General features: G+C 39.1%; 1 protein-coding gene across 1 annotated transcript in view; it reads left to right on the top strand.

Moving 5' to 3' along the window:
- The window catches only part of KIAA1958 (KIAA1958 ortholog), a 41293-nt gene extending 19791 nt beyond the window's left edge, over nt 1–21502 (top strand). The window contains exon 3 of the mRNA XM_058173472.1: nt 17090–21502. Coding sequence (XP_058029455.1) covers nt 17090–18132 — 1043 coding nt within the window. The 3' untranslated portion in view covers nt 18133–21502. The remainder of the gene's footprint in view (nt 1–17089) is intronic.
- The last annotated feature ends 214 nt before the right edge of the window (nt 21503–21716 follow it).

Here is a 21716-nt window from a genome sequence, read left to right as displayed (position 1 = left end):
CTCCTAATCTGTGTTACAGAATATTTGGCAGCCAACAGTTCCTATTTCTTGTAGGTTGCATCAGACTGAAAAGTATATTTCCAAGAAGCCAAACCATGGAGTAGATTAGAGAGCAAATACATCATGTTGTTGTATTGTGTCCAACAAAGTTCTTTCTTTCTCTTTGCTATCTCTCACTCTTCATTCAGTGCTTGCAGATTTCCTCCACCTTCCAAGGCTGAATACTCAAGTCCTGTAAGAATAGCTAGAAATATATCCATTTTCCTAAAAATCATGCTTGTTGACAGATCAATGCTAAAACATAACTGTAGCTTTTCAAAAGGAAAAAAAAATTGATCCCAGAGTCATTTTGTGATAAAGGAACATCTGTATGACCTGCTGCAGGGTGAGGAGGTACCCTGCAGAATATATGAAATGTTTCATTATTCCTCCCCATCCAGAGCAATAAAATTCGTAGCCATCAAAAGATTGCTATACACCTACTGGAAGTACCAGTGGTCGACTCAATTCTGAGATGCGATGATATTCTCGGAGATCAATAGACCTCTGTTTCAAATATGGGAATTTTAACACAGTACTTCTGTAAACCAGATAGCAGGGGCTTAATTAGCATATTGACTTCTGTTGCAATGTATCCAATTGCCCAGGAAATCAATATTCCCAATAGAAAACCAAACAAAATCAGGAGAGGGCTTGGAAGCCAGATGTTTATTCTCTTGGGCAGCCAAGTCAAAATGGCAACAGTCACATTGTCCAGCAACCAGATGGGAGAAAGAATAGAATAGAATAGAATAGAATAGAATAGAATTTTTTATTGGCCAAGTGTGATTGGACACACAAGGAATTTGTCTTGGTGCATATGCTCTCCGTGTATATAAAAGAAAAGATACGTTCATCAGGAATTCTAAGGTACAACACTTAATGATAGTCATAGGGTACAAATAAGCAATCAGGAAACAATCAACATCAATATAAATCGTAAGGATACAAGCAACAAAGTTACAGTCATACAGTCAGAAGTGGAAGGAGATGGGAGATGGGAACAATGAGAAGATTAATAATAGTGCAGATTTAGTAATGGTTTGACAGTGTTGAGTGAATTATTTGTTTAGCAGAGTGATGGCCTTCGGGAAAAAACTGTTCTTGTGTCTAGTTGTTCTGGTGTGTAGTGCTCTGTAGCATTGTTTTGAGGGTAGAAGTTGAAACAGTTTATGTCCAGGATGCAAAGGGTCTGTAAATATTTTCACGGCCCTCTTCTTGATTCGTGCAGTATACAGGTCCTCAATGGAAGGCAGGTTGGTAACAATTGTTTTTTCTGCAGTTCTAATTATCCTCTGACGTCTGTGTCTGTCTTGTTGGGTTGCAGAACCAAATCAGACAGTTATAGAATGCAGATGACAGACTCAATAATTCCTCTGTAGAACTGTATCAGCAGCTCCTTGGGCAGTTTGAGCTTTCTGAGTTGACGCATTTTGAGTTGGCATTGAATGTGCCCCTAACAGACTTAGGTGATCAGTAGCACTTTGGCAGTTCACTGTCCCTGTCAGCATCATCCTTGGATGGGTCATTGAAATTTAGTAGCGTGTTCATACCATAAAACATGCGTTAAGAGAAGAGGCAAAATATAATTTAGAACTCTGAACACCTGCTGCAGGTTATATCAGCAATGAATTGGGGATGAGAGATAGGTGATATCCCTTAAAAAAGATTCACAAGACAATAAGCAAATCTTGAAGATGAATCTTTGATACAGTGGAAGAGTCAAGCTTCTCATGCTTCTAAAGTGTACAGTATTGTCCCAATTATTCCATAAATTAATTCTGAATGCTTCTGCACATTTCTAAAAGTGAACTGTTAATAATTAATTAACATCCCAAATAACAGTGGTTGTTACCTAATTTGACTCCTTGGCATGGGATGGGCTACAGTATAGATCTAGTTAATCGATAATGATTTCCTAAGTTACAGTCAAGAGTTACAAATAATAAAGCTATTTGCAAGATAGTAGTTACAGGGACGCTTTTTTATGAGATTATAATGACTGGCATTAAAGGATACACTTTGGATACGAAAATAGTGAAATTCTCTTTACAGAACAGATAGAAGCAGTTTTTGCAGTTGTGTACCAGGTTACATATTGTTGGGTGTTTTTTTCTTTTTGCATTAAATAGTATTTCTCACATTCCCACTTTGAAAAACAATAAAAAGTCCATTCAATCTTAGCTTTATGTTCAATCAGATATTGTCTCCTGTTTCTCCTCCATTCCCCACTGTGTACTTATTTATGTCGCTGTTAGTAAACCCTGAGTAACAACCTAAGTGAAAGTATGTGCTGGGATTTCCATATTGTACATCAGGGGTGTCAAACACAAGGTGCAGGGCCTGGATGCGGCCCACAGGGTGCTTAGATCTGGCCCACGGCCCTGCCCTCAAAACAACGAAGGACCGGCCCGCGGTGCCTCTGACAGCAAAAATGGAGCCATGGTGGGCCGCACGCAGCCTCCCCAAGCTCCATTTTTGCTAGCAGAGGGCTGTAGGAGGCTGTTGCAGCCAAAAATGGACCCTTGATGAGTGACATAGAGCTGGCCACGCCCCCCCAAGTCAAACACAACCCAGATCCGGCCCTCAATGAAATCAAGTTTGACACCCCTGTTGTACATGGATAAATATATGTTCTGTCTTTTAAAGTTGTGTAAATTACCTTAAGTTCCTCACAAAGTAGAAACAGAGGCAGAGCACTTTATTGATATTGTTTATCAAATATGTAAATTAAATTCTTCCCTTGTCCCATAGTTTGGGATATTGTTGTTAGATATGTTTCTCTTCAAATGACTCTGGAGATTCTCAATCATCCAGATCATGGCTGTCCCAAAAGTGATTTTCCAAAAGACAACTGGAATTCCTTTGTTTTTTTCCCCGTGAAAACATTTCGCTTCACTTCTCATCCAAATCCAATCTTCAGTTGGGTTTCTGTGCAAACTTTCTATTTCCTTTTGCTCCTGTAATGCAAATAATCATCCTGCTTCCTAACCTTCTTTTTCTCCGTGGGATTTGTCCTGTATAACTCACTTAATTTGATTGGAGCTTTGGGGAAATGCATTAAGAGTTCCAGTTTTGCTCTTTAAAATATGAATGTGCATCACTTTGTATCAAAAGATGGCAAATCATAGGCAAACCGGACTACTTATAGAATAAGGTTTTAATTTATTTTCTTCAGTTCAAAGAAATACGTGGAAAATATCAGCAGGATTTTGTTGTTGTAGCAGTCCTAGAACTAATAGCTTAGCACTTCAGTTAGAGAGCTCTTTAAATAGATGCTTTTTCTTCTGCACAGATTACACTCCGTAGTGGCAGCATTCAATTGAAGAGTCAGAAATTAACCCAATGGTTAACTTTATCTCTATGCATGCACTTTATGATTTTGGTTGTGAGCTGTCTTGAGGCGTTAGAAAGCAAGGCAAGAAATAAAAGATTTGCATAAATAAAGGAAGAATATGCTGGATTGATCTGCAGCAGTGTTTCTCAACCTTGGCAACTTGAAGACATGTGGACTTCAACTCCCAGAATTCTGAGAGTCGCAGTCCACATGGCTTCAAGTTGCCAAGGTTGAGAAACACTGGTCTATATTCTTTTATGATCCAACGTTCTGTCCAACATTTGAGAAGCTTATCAGTGCAGCATGAATGGAATGTAATCATTCCTCATCTGGAATGATTCTCAATTTTTTCTCAGAATCCATTTCAGTTCCAATAGTTTATTTTAGAGCATTGGCACCCAATCTTTTGGGCACCAGGGACCAATTCCATGGAGAAAAGTTTTTCCGTAGATCGGAGGGGCTGTGGTTTTTCATGCTGCCTGCATCCCATGGATGGGACTTCCCTTGTTTGTGTGGCCTGGTTGCTGGCATGCTGCAGACCTGTGCCGGTCCATGGACTCCATGGAGTCCCCTGGATTGGGGACTCCTGTTTTAGAGGATCAGGGACCACATTCTTTAATAGAACACTCTTGGTTATAATTTTTCTGTTCCTACTGCACTTTCTAACCCTTAAATAATCTTAGATCATTGTGTTGAAGAGAAAGGCAATGGATTTAAAAGCCAGTGATTTGATCTGATAAAATAGCATAAACGGGGAGGGGGGGAACACAAATTCAGTAATAGCAATGTTTTGTAGCTTTTATCTTCTCTAAGAGGTGAGAATTGAAGTTCCCTGGGAAGTTCATGCGGCATTCTGTGCACTGTAAAAAGCTGGCAGCAATAGCTCACTGCACATTATATATTTATATTCCTGTGGATATAAGAGATAAATTAGAAAAGGGCATCTGTGATTTATTGCATTTGGCAATACAATCTTTTTTTTAAAAAAAAAGTATTTACAGTCTAAGGACTGTATATGTCTTTCTTAATAAGTAATATATCAGCTGAGTCCTGTCAAGTTCCATAGAAAACTCCAGAATGTGATTTACTGGGTTAATTACTGCCTTGCAGCTTCATGCTGCTAAGCCTGAAATTACAATTGCATTCTAAAGTTGATTTAAGAATATTCACCGGTTAGACTACAGCACAGCTTATTATGATTAATGTAATAAAATATTTATTGCATATGATGTTTCATTCCTTTGTTTTTCTGTTTGCCTCCAATCACAACGTGCAAAAGGCGAGATGTTTTAATTGGAACCAAACTAGATGTGTTAGTTCAGGGGTGTCAAACTCAAGGCCCGCAGGGCTCATCTGGCCCGTGAGGTGCTTAGATTTGGCCCACGGGGCCACCCTGGAAACAGCGAAGGACTGGCCCATGGTACCTCTGCCAGTGAAAACGGCACTTGGGAGGGACACGGGTCGTTTTCACTGACAGTGGGTTGCAGGAGGCCATCACAGCCAAAAACAGAACTCGGGAGCCAGTTTTTGCTGGGAGAGCTCTCGGGCCACAACAGGCACCCCCAATATGAGTGATGTTGAGCTGTCCACTCTGGTCACGCCCACTCCGGCCCCCCAAGGTCAAACTCAATCCTGATGCGGCCCTCAGTGAAATTGAGTTTGACACCCCTGTGATAGTTGTAGCATGTCCATCTCCATACCAGAGGTCAATGCTCGCATACACCTCTGTTTACAATACAGGTACTCCTTGACTTAAGAAACAATCCCTTCAGTGACTGTTCGAAGTTCCAATAGCACTGAAAAAGTGATTTATGACCATTTTTCACACTTACGACCATTGCAGCATCCCCATGGTCACATGATTTATATTTGGATGCTTGACAAATGACAGTTGCAGTGTCCTGAGGTCATGTAATCACCTTTTGCAACCTTCTGAGAAGCAAAGTCAATAGGAAAGACAGATTCATTTAACAACCATGTTACTAACTTATCAACTACAGTGATTCAGTTAACAAATATGGCCAGAAAAGTCATAAAATGGAGCAAAACTCACTTAACAAATTTCTCACTTAGCAACACAAATTTTGGACTCAATTGTGATCATAAGTCAAGGATTGCCTGTACATGGTTGAAGGAATTAGATATAATCCATTTTTCAGTTGTAATTTTGCCTTAATCCTGTTTCTGATTATCGATTTATTTAGAAATCTTTATTTTGGGTTCTATTTCTATTTTTCATTCTATTCTATTCTTAAAAAATATTCTATTGTATTATCTTTTCATCTTCTCATCTTTCCTACTACCTTCTTTTATTGGTATCTTATGATTTATCACTTGTTTGTATCTTATGATTTATGATTGTAACTCATGATTTATAATCTATGATTTATCACTTTGTTGTTTATATGTACACTGAGAGCTTATGCACCAGAGATAAATTCCTTGTGTGTCCGATCACATTTGGCCAATAAAGAATATTCTATTCCATTTATGTCAGGGTTCTTACAATAAACCAGAATTACCATATTTCCCACAAAATAAGAGTAGGTCTTAGATTAATATTTGCTCCAAAAGATGCATTAGGTCTTACTTTCAAAGAAATACAGTACTAAATGTGTTCATCTAGCTGACAATCTTAACTGGGGCTTATTTTTGGGGTAGAGCTTATATTATGAGCATTCTGAAAAATCATTCATAGGGCTTAAGTTAGATCTATTTAACCACGTAGACTCACAATATTACAAAATAAAACAATTAAAATCCATTAAAATAAAACAAAAGGGGTCAGATAAAATTTAATTGCTTTATAAAACAGCAGATATGTATAAGGAAGGATCCTCTGAGGTAAAATGATATTTATTATATGGCAAAGTTCAGCTGAATAGTTGTAATCTGTATAGTCACTGGGAACGTCTGCCCTTTTTGTAGACTGTATAGGAGAAGTTGACCCAAGTTGAATCCTGATGAAATCTTCAAGAAATTGGGACATTTTTATCTGACATAAGCAATTATTCTTCGTAGCTTTTTTATCCAGCTACAATGCCTCTTGAGAAAAATCCTGCACTCCCATGACAGACACAGAGCTTGGCCTTATGAGACGGTTTGTATGATTCAGCTTTGCCAATTTCAGTAATTTTTTAAAATCAATTATTTAGATCAAGAAAAGAAAATCAGCCCTGTCACAAATTTATAAATTTACTAACTAAAATAATTACTCTTTCCAATGTCTTCATGAAACTTTTAATATGAGAGTAGAAGGGGATCTTGGTATTCTTCTACTCAACCAAGTTCCTCCTCAAGAGTCTTTCAGATCCTAGATGTGTTTGCAGAGTAGCCATATAATCTCAATTATCCATGGTAATTCAACATTACCATCTCAGTGTTGAAGACCAAGATAATGCTTCATTTATCTGCCTATGGAGAATCTCCGTCATCCAGGTCATAGTTGTCCCAAAGGTGCTTTTTTCAAAAGGCAACTCAACTTTCTTTATTTTTCCCTGAAGATATTTTGCTTCTCATCCAAGAAGCTTCTTCAGCTTCTTCAGTTCACTTCAGAACTGAAGAAGCTTCTTGGATGAGAAGGGAAACGTCTTCAAGGAAAGCAAAGTCCAACTGTCTTTTGAAAAAGCACATTTGGGTTTCATTTATCTGATTTATTCCTGTTCTGTTTCCCTCCCCCCAATACTCCCAGCAAAGAGTCAGTCAGAGGCCTTCTTTTCTCCTTTTATTTACATAGATATATGTCCTGGCCACGTCTACCCACGGGCCTGCCAAGTTTCTGGAGATAACGAGGAAATTATAGATAAGGCCAGAATTACTCACGAATATATTCTTCCCTCCATTGAGACAGTTAGCCCGCGCCAATTCATTGCTTTGTCCAAGACAAAAAACCAGGAAGTCCCGCCTCCTATTTATAGTCTCTGCAGATGTCACTGCATGACAATTATGACTTGGCTTTCCCCCAACCCTTCCGCTGCTGCGTACGCCGATCACGTCTGCGCAGTCTTGCATCACTCCAAAACTGTTCTTGGGGCGTTGCCAAATCAGAAGAATGCTCCAGGGAATCAGGTCTTGCCGGCCCCTCCTCCTCCCTTTGAGTGGGTGCCAGGGAGGGAAAGGGCTCAAGAGAAACAGGGCTTGCCAGGTCTTCTCCCTCACTTTCTGAATCATCCGAGTCCAGGAGTCTGGGTCCAGGAACCTGGGTCACAACAATTCCTTTGTTCCTGGTGAGTATTTTCCCATTCACAGCAGATAGGTCATTATATACGGAGACCAACTAGAACTGTAACTTTTTCTCGATGGTCATCTATGCATTCATAAAAATTCCCATATATTTTCTTAAGATGTCTACCTGGGTAAGTATTTCTGAGTTTTGTAAGATTGGAAGAGTTTTGAAGTAGGAAACTAAAAAAAGAAAAATCTTAGAAGCATGAGTTACTTGACTAAAAATTGGTCTTAACTCTTAAAGATTTAAAAATGTGTCTTTATGCAGGTTGCATTACCTGAAGAACTGAAGTTCCTGATAAACAACCTGGATTTTTTGCAAGAAGATTCAATGGTTTCCTAGTTACTAGAGATCTTTAATTCATAAAAGATATAATATCCTCACTGCAGATGCGTCATTCATCTTTACTAAACAAGAATAAGAAGCTATAGCATTTGATTTATGTTGTGACAAGCCCTTCTATAAAGATGTGATGACTGCTTAGCACATTTCACGCTGATGTCTAAACAGGACCCTGTTTGGAATGGTACATTGTCAGTCAAAATTCTGATGATGTGAACAGCTACAAAATAATTGCTGGATGTGTATAAAATACTCTGATGTACTGTCATTCTGGAGGCATAGGTACTGAAGCACAAAATTATAGTCACTCAAATGATACAGTGCAATTATGTTTGTATTGACCAAATATGTAGACTTTGCTTCTTTGTGTGAGCAAATGTTTCCTTAAAATTAAAACATATTGATTTTGCAAATGATTACATACTACTGTATATCGGACAATTTTGGGTATGCTATGGTATGCCCACATAACACTACTGGCTACACTGGCTTTTGGTGAGCTTCCAAATACAATTTATGGTGCTGTTTATTAGCTAGAAAGCCCTTCTTGACACAGGACCTGGCTACATACAGGACAGTCTCTCTGAATTGTTTTTCACAGGGTGGACATGCTTTATTTTATCCATTTCAAATAAAATTTATATACCTCCCATATCCTGTTCAGACAGCTCTAGGGAGCTTACAAAATGATAAAAGAATAAATATAAAAACAATTAACATTAATAAGAATTAAGTAGAAACTAAAAACCAAGAGGACGAACAATATGGGAGTAGAATCTAGATTTAGGCTCCTTTTTAAGAAGCAGTCTTATCTAGTGGAAACCAAAAGTCAGCCATCTCTGTTATGGTGCCCACCATATATGAGGAACATTCCACCTGTGACTTACATAGCCCCAATCCTGTTGGCCTTTGGTAAAAGCTTTGGCTGTTCATCCAAGCCTAAGTCCAGAATGTGTAATAAGCTTGATTTATATGACGGTTTGTATATTTTCAGGTTCTGAGTCAATCCTTGGCATAGCATTGAATTCATAATTTTTGTTATTTCATTTATTTGTGTGAATGTTCTTGTTTAAAATTGTTGCTAGATGCCTAGAATCATTTGCTGAAATTGGTGGCTATATACTCTAAGACAGTAGACTAAGTAAACAAACTCATGTTAGTATCAACCCATATGAGGTTTTTCAATATGTTTAAGTCATATTTGCAAATGATCAAGAACAACTCATTGTACATGATAATAATTTTAATTTAATTTTATTTATTTTTTATTTTTGTCAAGCATGTATTTTATGACAGATATAAGTATAAACATAATTATAAATACATGAAAAGAATACGAATAAAAGAAAACATTAGGACAGGGACGGTAGGCATGCTGGTGCGCTTATGCCCCTTACAGACCTCTTAGGAATGGGGTGAGGTCTAGAGTAGATAGTCTAAGATTAAAGTTTTGAGGATTTGGGGAAGAAACCACAGAGTCAGGTAGTGCATTCCAGGTGTTGACAACTCTGTTACTGAAGTTGTATTTTCTGCAGTCCAGTTTGTAGCGGTGAGTACCATGAGTTTGTACCTATTGTGTACTCTTATATTGTTTTGGTTCAAGCTGAAGTATTCATTGGCTGGTAAGACATTGTAGCAGATGACTTTGCAGACATTGTAGCAGATGATTTTATGTACTGTGCTTAGGTCAGACCGAAGACAGAGAAGATCTAAGTTGTCTAAGCCCAAAATTTTGAGTCTGGTGGCATAAGGTATTTTGTTGCGAGCAGAGGAGTGGAATATTCTTGTGAAATATCTCTGGACTCGTTCAATTGTATTAATGTCCGATATGCAATGCGGGTTCCAGGCAGATGAGCTGTATTCAAGAATTGGTCTGGCAAAAGTTTTGTATGCCCTAGTTTACAGTTCAATATTACCGGAGAAGAAGCTATGCAAGATTAGGTTAACAACTCTTAATGCTTTTTTAGCAATGCTGTTATGTTAGCAAATCATGGTGCTAACATAAATAGTTCTCCATTTCTTATGCAGCAAGAATGATAATATTAGCAGAAGAAACTAATAAATATACAAATAGGATGAAGACTATTGCTAACATAATGTAAGCCGCCCTGAGTCTTCGGAGAAGGGTGGGATATAAATGCAAAAAAACCCAAAAACGTGTAATACTATGGACATATCTCAGGAGTTAGTTCAATAGGACTTACATCTTTATGTAAGTATATAGTATTGCAACATAATGTGCATCGCTAGTTAGCTATTATTCCTTAATGAAGTATAGGGAAAGGTGCTTTTAATTAGCAGGCCTGTTATTTTCTGTATTAATTTATTTTGTGTGTGTGTGTGTGTGTGTGTGTGTGTGTGTGTGTGTGTTTGTGTGTAGGTTTTGGCATTTTTGGGTCTTTTTCCGTGTAAGGTTGAGAGTATCTTGGCGACGTTTCAACGAAGTCTCACTCATCATCTTCAGGCTGATGTCTTCGGCTTTGTGCTTCTCATATATATATATGATTGTAATCATATATATATGATTGTAATCACAGAGCTTATCCCTATGGAAGTGTTATTGGAAATACAAGGGATAAAAATCTACATATATGAGTCTAGATTGCACTTTTCATAACATATAATATGATGTACATATACCAGTAATATAAAGAAAGTGGGAAACCCATTGATAGCCATTGGTAAACCATACACTATTTCAATGTGTATGCCAATACAATGTTGTTTTTGTTCCAACGTACAGTGCACATAGTCTTCAATTTACAACCATTTGGTTAGTGACTGTTTGAAATTACTGCAGCACTGCTTTTCACACTTACGACCATTGCACCATCCCCATAGCCTCATGATCAAAATTCAGACACTTGGCAACTGATTTGTATTTTTGATGGTTGCAGTATCCCAGGGTTCAGCTGATCACCATCTGACAAGCAAAGAATCACTTTCCAACTGTGTTACTAACTTAAACTGTAGCGATTCGCTTAACTAGTGTGGCAAGAAGGGTTTCGTAAAATGGGCCAAAACTCACTTAACGACTGTCTCGCTTGGCAAGAGAAATTGTGGGCTTCATTGTGGTCATAAATCAAGGACTACCTGTATTCAGACTATAATAGGACTCCTTTGTAAGTAAACATATAGTAATTTTCTCTATGTTTGCACTAAACCCTGTAGCTCTGTGTACATCTCCACCAGTGGTGGGTTTCAAATTTTTTTACTTCTGGTTCTGTGGGTGTGGCTTGGTGAGTGTGGCAGGGGAAGGATACTGTAAAATCTCCATTCCCACCCCACTCCAGGGGAAGGTTACTGCAAAATCCCCATTTACTCCCGATCAGCTGGAACTCGGGAGGCAGAGAATAGATGGGGGCGGGGCCAGTCAGAATTTTTACTCCCGGTTCTCTGAACTACTCAAAATTTCCGCTACGGTTCTCCAGAACTGGTCAGAACCTGCTGAAACCCACCTCTGATCTCCACCCAAACTCAGAGAAGATGCATTCTCACGGAGGATACTATTTCGAACACAGACGTGGCTTAAGAAAAGTCAGCGTGTAAAACCGGAACCCATAATGATACCAAGAGCTTGTTTTAGAGTGAATATAGGACAAACTCTGAAATCTATTTTAGTCATACCCCCGGATAAAAATGCATTGCGCTGGCTGACTTTAGTTGAGAAAACATTTAATCCTTGTCACAGCGATCAACGTTACATCTGATGTCTAGTCAAAACAGATGACATGTAAATTGCACCCCTGTCAACATTTCACAAAGAGAAGGAAGTTAACTGCAATGGAGCAGAGAAAAGAACTTTTTTTCTCCCTTTTGACCTACTTGTCTTGCATTCCACAATTTTATGTGTATCGCTCATCTTCCTGCTGTCAGTGAAGTGAGAGAATCAGACTGCCAGAAGAGATCACTGCAATGGCTCTGCCTAGTTTCGAATGCAATAACTGGATTTGCAACGCATATGCAGGAACATTAATGTGCTTAGTTTAATAGTGGTTTGGGATATAGCCCAACCCCAGGAAAGAAACCAATATCTAATCTGATTATAAATCACAGGCATACATGTAAAACTTGCTTAGGAATCCTGGCTTGTTTTTAATCCTGGCTTGCTGTTATCTGGAATTTCATATGCTATGTCATAATGTACATCACATTATGACATATACATATACATGTACATGTACAAACAAGCCATTATCATGTACATGTATGACATGTACAAACAAGCCATTATCATGTATAAATCAGGTTTCGAATTGTGTCAGCTTAATGGCTGTGGCTATCCAAATGGCAAGATTAAAACCAAGACTTGGCAGGATGTATAAAGCAATTCATAATGTTTTCACTCTTTGCCTTGAGACTGGTAGAAGCATTGGTGAAAACAAACCAGAAAAATAACAGGAAAAAAAAGCTTAGGTGAAAGACCACAATTAAAATAAATAATGAGTTCTTTGAGGTTAGGTTTAGGTTAGGTTTAGGTTTAGGTTTATTAGATTTCTATACCGCCCTTCTCCCGAAGGACTCAGGGCGGTTCACAGCCAGCATAAAAACAGAATTCACAATAGTCATAAATAAATTAAAAACAATATAAAAATCTAATTAAATTTTGCCTAACAATTAAGAATCTTTAAAATCAAATAATAAAACCCCAATTAAAAAACAACACATTACACATTAGGCCAGCCCTGCGCGATGAAACAATAGGGTCTTGAACTTCCGTCGGAAGGTCCGGAGGTTGGGGAGTGATAGTAACCCCAGAGGAAGCTCGTTCCAGAGGGTAGGAGCCCCCACAGAGAAAGCTCTCCCCTTGGGGGTTGCCAGCTGACATTGTTTGGCTGACAGCACCCTGAGGAGACCCTCCCTGTGGGAGCACACAGGTCGATGGGAGGCTACCGGTGGCAGCAGGCGGTCCTGTAAGTACCCTGGTCCTAAGCCATGGAGCGCTTTAAAGGTGGTTACCAACACCTTGACTTGCACCCGGAAGACCACCGACAACCAGTGCAGCCTGCACAGGAAAGGTGTTATATGGGAGCCACGAGTGGCTCCCTCTATCACCCGCGCAGCCGCATTCTGGACCAGTTGGAGTCTCCGGGTGCCCTTCAAGGGAAGCCCCATGTAGAGAGCGTTACAGTAGTCCAGGCGGGAAGTGACGAGGGCATGAGTGACCATGCACAGGGCATCCCGGTCTATGAAGGGGCGCAACTGGCGAATCAGGCATACCTGATAAAAGGCCCTCCTGGCGACGGCTGTCATGTGGTCTTCTAACGACAGCCAAGCATCCAGGAGAACACCCAAGTTGCGAACCCTCTCCATAGGGGCCAATGACTCGGCACCAACAGCCAGCAATGGAACCAGCTGACTGTACCGGGACACCGGTATCCACAGCCACTCAGTCTTGGAGGGATTGAGTCGAAGCCCTTCCTCCCCATCTAGACCCGCACGGCCTCCAAACACCGGGACATCACGTTGACGGCTTCATTGGGGTGGTCCGGGGTGGAAACGTACAGCTGAGTATCATCAGCATACTGATGATACTGCACCCTAAAACCACAGATGATCTCCCCCAGCGGCTTCATATAGACGTTGAACAGGAGAGGCGAGAGAACTGACCCCTGCGGCACCCCAGAAGTGAGGTACCTTGCAGTTGACCTCTGCCCCCCTGCCAACACCGTCTGCGACCGATCAGAGAGATAGGAGGAGAACCACCGATAAACGGTGCCCCCCACTCCCAATCCCTCTAATCGTTGTAGCAGGATACCATGGTCGATGGTATCGAAAGCCGCTGAAAGGTCTAATAATTTGAAATGCTTCTGTGGTTATATATCAGTGCTGTTGTTATTGCCAGAATAGCACATGCTGATTAATTTTTAATGGGGGAGAAATTGACTGATTATTGGGGGGAAAAAAGAAAAATGAATTCATTATTTATTTGGCAGCAGCAATGAACTAGCGTTTGCTCCTATCTAATTCTCATCAGGATTTTCACAGCCCAGATATGGAAGCTTAAGAAAAGAAATAAAAAAAGAGAAGGAGAAATTAGTTTAAGAAAAACAAACTTAGAACTAGAAGTAGTTTATATATTTTCATAAATAGTTTAAAAACAAGTTTTGAAGCTGATTTATAAGCCAGTTGCATTAATTGTTAATACATTGTTACTATATGAATTGTTCATTAATTAATGGTTAATTAATGTTAGTTAGTAGAGCCAGTTTAGGCTAGTGGTTAAGGCAACAGGCTATGGTGGTGTTCAAGTCCTGCCTTAGACATGAAAGCCAGCTGGGTGATTTCTGGCCAGTCATTCTCGCTCAGCTCAGCTCAGCTCAGCTCAGCTCACCGGGTTTTTGTTGTGTGGAAAATAAGAGGAGGAAAGTGTGTTGCATATGTTCACTGCCTTGAATTATTTGTAAAAATAGTAAAGGTGGAATACAAATAAATAAATATAAATATAAAAAGCTGTGTTAACTATAATTTTATTTTTCTTCATCCAGTTTATCACTGATATCACACACAGTTTTAAGACTTGAATAATTTCTAGGTCTATCCTTTTGAAAAGGGGAAAATGTTAATATTCCAGGTTTTTAAAGTCAGGCTGTCCATCTTGGGAAAGCTGTTATTTAGGAAAAATACTAGAAATAAATAGTTCAGTTATCTGATATTGCCACCCTTTTGAAAATTAAATGAAGAACAACTCAATAAATCTGAGTCCCAGAAAAAGCACTTACAGTCCTAAGATTATTGATCCAGTTTAGATCCAAATATACTTATCTGTGTGAGATGTGAATACAAAGACATTCCAATAGTATCTCAAAGCCAGCTCTCCCTGGCCTAGCATTGTTTAGATAAATTGTTCTAACAGTGCCTGGAATTCCCCTCCATAAAATATTGGTTAAAATAGGGCATAAATCATCTGATTACATGGAAGAGAGGGGAAAAAAGGACACCTTTATGGGGATACAATGACTGTTCCAGGGGTGAACTGTAAAATTTGTTACTACTGGTTCTGTGGGCGTGGCTTAGTGGGGGCTGTAATGTGACTGGGTGGGCGTGGCCAACTTTTTTTTTTACTTTTAAAAGCATTAGGCCGAAGAGGTTGTTAAAAATGCTTTTGAAAGCCTCTGATGATCAGGCAACTCAGCTGGGATCACCAGAGGAGCCTTTTAAAAGCATTTTTTACAACCTCTTTGGCTCAGCTGGGCATGGGGGGGACAGGGATTTTTGCTACCGGTTCTCCAAACCACCCACCACCATCACTACCGGATTGGGCGATCCAGTCCGAACAGGGAGCATTTCACCCCTGGACTGTTCCTCTTTTAAATTTTAAAAAGAACTGAATTATCTGGCAGATGAGGAAAGAAGCTACCTTCTACATTCTGAAATTGGCAATAGTATTCATTGAGATTTCTATCTATAAACTAATAGCTTGTCAGTCCTTCAAGAGAACCAAGGTCAAGAAACTGAAGCAGCAGAGATTGTAAGAACGCCCCCTTTTTGTTGTTGCAAAATAAAAAAAAATTGGATCTAAAAAGCCTGGCAGAATTTCTCTCTGTCCCATCTTATAGCTAAATTAAATCAGGATTATTTTGAGTTTCTTTCTTATGTATTCCACTTTCTGAATCATCCTTTTTTTCCTCATTTAATGTTTCATTGCTCCCTTCCTCCTTTTCAAGGCTAGGTATGCATTTTTTCACATGGTAACTTTCAGGAAGCAAATGGGAAACAAATGGAAAGAAGAAGAATAGAATCATAGGGCTGGAAGGGACCTTGGAGGTCTTCTAGTCCAACCCCTGTCCAGGGTTGGAGTCCTTATTCCATCAACACCCACAACTCCAGGAGGCAAGCTGTTCACTTCTCCTCCTCCTCTGTTGGTACATCTTGATCTCTGCCCATATCTGTAGGCATAGAACTATTTAATTTTGTTTAATTGTACACCTATAATTAATGTATCTGGCAATAGGCACAGAAACTCTATAAATCAGTTGGCTGATGAAGAAATGCTTAACTAAACAGGAGAAGTTAAGAGTGCATTTTTAAAAATTATGATAAATAGGTCTGCTTATTTGTTTTGATATTGACATTGATTAATTGATTGCTATTTTATCTTAAACCAATGAAAGGTAGAATGGAATATGAATGAATAACTGATAAGCCTCTAGTTTCCCTGAAAATTGATTCCTTAACTTGCTAACAGGAGCCATATGTGATAGTGTACTTAACTAGTATTTGGAGAGTCCATATATCCCATTTAAGCATATTAAAATCAATAGATGAAAACATCTTTTCTCACAGAGATGAATATGGTCAATTACTCTGAACTAGTAAATGCTCTGGGATCTTTTGCAGTGTTTATTAGAAAATGAATGCAAATCTGATCTATGTGGGCAGCCTTTAGACAGTTTTTCTAGGACTCTAAATAGAAAGATATCACATCTTTTTAAATTTTCAGGCTTCAAAGCAACTTCTTACTTGTAAATTGTTTGTTATCAGACAGAAAGCTTTTCTCAGTAGATCATTAGTCAAGAGCACCCAACATGGCAACTCAATCTCTGATGAATCGCTTACCGTTTTGTTCTTTGTAGAAACTCTGCACTGTCCTAGACTTACTTAAAGAATGTGAGTTGTTTGTAAATTAGCACATTACATTAATATGTTTTAATACCCAAACGATCAGCTTATTTAGCATGTTATAAAGTGCTTTGCTTATAAATATATAATAATTATAAAAGTATATAAACATGGAACCAGTACAACCTCTGATTTCACAAATGAAATTGTTCAGTATTGTTTTCTTAATTGGGCCTTTCCATTCAACAGTGGAATCGATGTAAAATATTTCCTATTTTCTAGATTCTTCCAAAATGTAAACCAACCTAAAGCTCAGCTTTTTCTCCCTACAAATCTCTGTAAATTAAATGTGTGCCAGTGAGTTGAAGAATATATATATTAAGCTTTTTTTCATATCTTTAGTAACATCATTTGTGAAACAGAAGTTGGCTGTCCGTGCTTGGCAGGTATGTAATGAATAACACCTTTGTGATCTTTGTGAATATTAATTGATTTTCATTTTGTTTTAAGGAAAAACATTATTTGAGAAACATTATGCATCCCATGAGCTTGTTCTCACATATCACTTCTTTTGCTTCTCCCAGACCAAGATGAGAGAGCTGCTGAACTTAGAGAGCAAAATGAGAAAACTATTCGCAGTACCCAGACAGCTCTCCGAAACTTCAGAGATTTTCTCATCTCTAAATATCCTTCAGAAACCAGGGAGATCTACATTATTCCTTGCAAAGAACTAGATGCTTACCTAGCATCCTTTTTTGTCGATGCTCGGCAGAAGGATGGTTCAGAATATGAGCCAAATAGCTTGGCCAACTACCAATGTGGGCTGGAGCGGTATCTCAAAGAGCATCGATATGGATACAGCATCACCCGAGACAAGGAATTCAAGAGGTCCCAAGAAGCACTGAAGCAGAAGCAGATGGAACTGAGGTGTAAAGGCAAAGGCAACAAGCCCCACAAATCAATGAAGCTTACTTTTGCCGATGAGCTGATTCTCCGCAAAAGAGGCCTGCTAAGCCGATATAATCCTGAGGGGTTGCTAAACCTTGTCTGGCTCAACAACACAAAGGCCTTTGGCCATTGTACTGGCTTCCATGGGTCGACTCTCAAATGGGGGGACATTAGACTTCGGGTGACAGAGACCGGCTTAGAATACTTGGAATGGATGGGCCAAGATGGCAGTGATGGGAATGCCAAGATTAAGAGGACAGGCACAGATTCCAGAGTGTATGCAACTCAGCACGCTCCACAGACTTGCCCCGTGCAAGATTATAAAGAATATGCGCAAAGGCGCCCCCCCGCGATGCGGTACGAGGATGCCCCTTTCTACTTATCCATTAAACCGGTTGTTAATCTAGCTGCATTACACTGGTACAATTGTCAGGCCTTAGGTAAGAACAAACTAGCCAAGATGGTCAAGACTATGTGTGAGAAAGGGAATATTCCTGGAAGGAAGACCAACTTCAGTGTGTACCAGAGCTGCAGCACCCTCTCGGAAGCCCAGAGTAACCAGCTGGTGCTAATCTGCAACAACCTAAGCCAACAGGCTGCTCAGTCTGTAGCAAGCCATTCTAGCACTGGCAACTTCATAGTGTCTGCATCTTATGACTCTTCTTCCGATACAGCTTGAAAGGACGCTCAGCGTGACCATGAGGTGCTTGAAGCTTTGGTGTCCAGTAACATGCATTGTCTGTAATTCTACAGTTCTCATCGGACTCGCCTTTCTCCAGTGTCAAATCCCATTATCAAAGCATTTATATATACATACCACATATATAAATATATATATATTTCTTTTTATGAATATGTGAATAGAAATAGCTTAGCCTAATTTATATAGTATTTCTTAATGCTGATGGTGAATAAAGAAGCATATTTATGGGGTGCTAATTTAATGGCTGATTATAAAACTGGAAAATAATTTTCAGGCCATCCCTAATTTTAGCATTACCCACATTTTAAACTTTAGTCTGTGTGAAATTTGATTAACTGTCACTTCTTTCCGAAGCAAGATGCAATTTATAATGTAAGACAATATTGACCATTCTTTATTAAAAGCCCCAATAAACCCTCCATATGACCGAATAGATATGGAGACAATTTAAATGTTGATACATTTTGTGAAGTTCTTTGAAGGCATCATGAATAAGGGCAAATTTTTGGAATTGCCTCTATACCAATCAGCAATGCTTTCTGGCATTTGCTTTCATTGCCTTTGAAAAGCACCCCAGCTTCATTTTTAAAAGTAGAATCATCCTCAAATTCTCAAGCCTTTTAAAAGTGTGGCATGAATTTGGTTTGTGAGAGAATGAAAGCAGGAATATTTTTCTACTTTATTTAGTTCTTTTTGTAGTTCAGCTAGATTTTTTAAAAAAGTTTTTTATGTTGATGAGGCAATAGAGAAGGAAAAGAATTAAAAAAGGGCTGCTATTTATTGCAGTGTTTTCTGTTTACGATTTAGGTCCCAGAATGTCAGTTATGCCAGCTAAGAAAAAAAAAAGAAATGCTAACAAAATAGCAGTTGTTTAAAAATAAAAGTACTATTAATTAATATGCAAAAGAAATATCATGGCAAATAGGAAGACTGTTAATTTTGGAAGGTTTGTCTTTTAGTACTTTCTGTCTAGCAGCTTCATTTTGTGGGGGTTTGAAACATGCTTTTGAACATTGAATTACATTTTAATCTGCTGCATTGAATATCTACAATCCAAAATAGTTTAACTCTGGTTGATTTAAGATTGCTTAACTCTACTGGATTGTGACCCCTCCACAATGGTGGAGCCCCACAATTGGGATAACTCCAAAATTAATTAGCAACAACTGCAACATCCATACTTCATGTGTACATTGTGGATCGGATGGCAAGGTAGCTGTGCAGACGAATAGGTAAGAAATTGCAGATCAGCTGTTTCAAGGCTCTAACTCAAGGGAAGGAAAAATCTGGAAGATCAGTAGTTGCACTAATGGATGTGGACCAGTGGTGGGTTTCAAAATTTTTTACTACCGGTTCTGTGGGTGTTGCTTGATGGGCATGGCAGGGGAAGGATACTGTAAAATATCCATTCCCACCCCAATCCAGGGGAAGGTTACTGCAAAATCCCCATTTCCTCCCGATCATCTGGGACTTGAGAGGCAGATAATAGATGGGGGCGGGGCCAGTCAGAATTTTTACTACCAATTCTATGAACTACTCAAAATTTCTGCTACCGGTTCTCCAGAACTGGTCAGAACCTGCTGAAACCCACCTCTGCCGTGGACTGCAAAAATCCAGATGATTATTAGATAGCAGCAAAAAGAAAGATTAGAATCAATGAAACTTTGATGCAAAAGAAAAGAAACAGCTTGTCTAGTCTTTGCCTTTTTTTCAAAAAGAGGGCTATAGAAATACCGCCACATTGACAGGGTTCCACAGTGGGTCCCCATGAAACATTTCTTGATGGAGGCAAGAGAAAAGCATCTACTGATTTGTTTATAAAAATATGGACTTTTAATATAATCGTATCACAGAGAATTGGGGCAATACTTTAAAGCCAGGGAACAGGTAAAACTCTTGTAGATTTCCTCCCACCCATCCATTTTAGGCATTAAAGTAGAAGAAGATTTGTGGATATAAAAACTCTTGATTAGTGGGTTGCAGGGAACTGGCATTTGCTGCCCATTTTATGCAATAAAATATGTTAAACCGGTCCTGGGGACAAGTGAATGTCATCTGTGCACTCTTCATAAGAGAATAATGTAGTTAAATTCAGTGTTGCTTTCGCTTATACAAACGGGGAGGATGTGTCTTGTTCTGTCTATGAATCCTCTTTCACGATGATAAACAAATCTTATTTCAAATTATGCATTCCTAATTTCTGCTACCATTTATCTGACAAGAAATGAATCTTCCTGTAGCAGCTCCTTCCTTGCACACTAACCTTCCCTTTCCTCTCCTGTAAAGTAATTACTTATTCACAGCAATTTATACTTGTCTTCGGCCAGAAAGGCATCTAAAGTGACTTACGTATTATTAATTTTAAAAAGGCATCATCCCCATTAAATTATATACATCAGACAAAAGCGATGGGAATGAAAGAAAAGAAGCTAACTCTAGCTACGCAGTGGTGGGATTCAGCCAGTTCGCACCACTTCGGGAGAACCGGTTGTTAACTTTCTGAGCAGTTTGCCAAACTGGTTGTTGGAAGAAATCATTAGGGCAGAGAACCGGTTGCTAAATTACTTGAATCCCACCACTGTATCTACGGATCTCCAGTTAGCTGGAGAAGATGGAGCCATTCCAGCAGCTGTGCCACAAGTCTGATTCCGTCAGGTTTTTCTTCTCCCTGAATTATTTTCATTCCTGTTGACCATTTTAGTTTAATGGTCATGCTTGCTGATGATCGAATAACTAGCTGGAATGAAAAGTACGGGGAAGGAAGAGAAAGCTGATGGAAGTGGCCTGGAAGGGTGCCGATAGAATGGCTCTTTAAATAATTTAGGAACCAATTTGATAAATGCTAGAATAACGACTTCATGAAGTTGGTAGTGTCATGGTTTAAAGATGCTTTATCTGTCTCAGTACCCGGATGACTCAGCATTATTGAAGGAAGCATGAATTCTGCTTTCGATCACTGAAAAATATACCATAAGTCTATCTCTCCATCGTCTGAAGCACATCAACATCTTCCAGTAAGATAACAATCCTAAACATATCAGCAGGTCTACAAGAGAATGGATGAAGAAAAAAAAAATCAGCACTTTGGAAAGAGCCCCAGAGTGAGGCAGGTTTAAACCATCTTTTGCTACATTGCAGTTAATCTTCGCTTCTATTCCAACAAAGTCCAAGGAGAATTTAGCTGAATAACATAGGCTGGGTTGTGCTTGCTTTACTTTGGAAGGAAGTCAGATGACTATGACTGGAAACAGATGCAACTGGACCTGCAAATTTTGTATCAGTAGTTGTTGTTGTTTTTCTTTTTTTTAACAAGATGGCTGGGTAGCACTTCAACTCAGCAATGGAGAAAGAACCTGTGATTGTACGTTTTGGTCAATTATCCTTTAAAACGTGAGTTTCATATTTCTTAATGATCCTCTATTCGTAAGGTGAAAGCGAAACTTTTCTACCACTGGTTCTATGGGCATGGCTTGGTGGGTGTGGTGTGCCTTGGTGGGTGTGGCAGGGGAAGGATACTGCAAAATCTCCATTCCCTCCCCACTCCTGGGGGAAGGATATTG

This window comes from Ahaetulla prasina, chromosome 2 (assembly GCF_028640845.1).
Source record: "Ahaetulla prasina isolate Xishuangbanna chromosome 2, ASM2864084v1, whole genome shotgun sequence".
Taxonomy (NCBI): Eukaryota; Metazoa; Chordata; class Lepidosauria; order Squamata; family Colubridae; genus Ahaetulla; species Ahaetulla prasina.
This window is presented reverse-complemented; position numbering and strand designations above follow the sequence as displayed.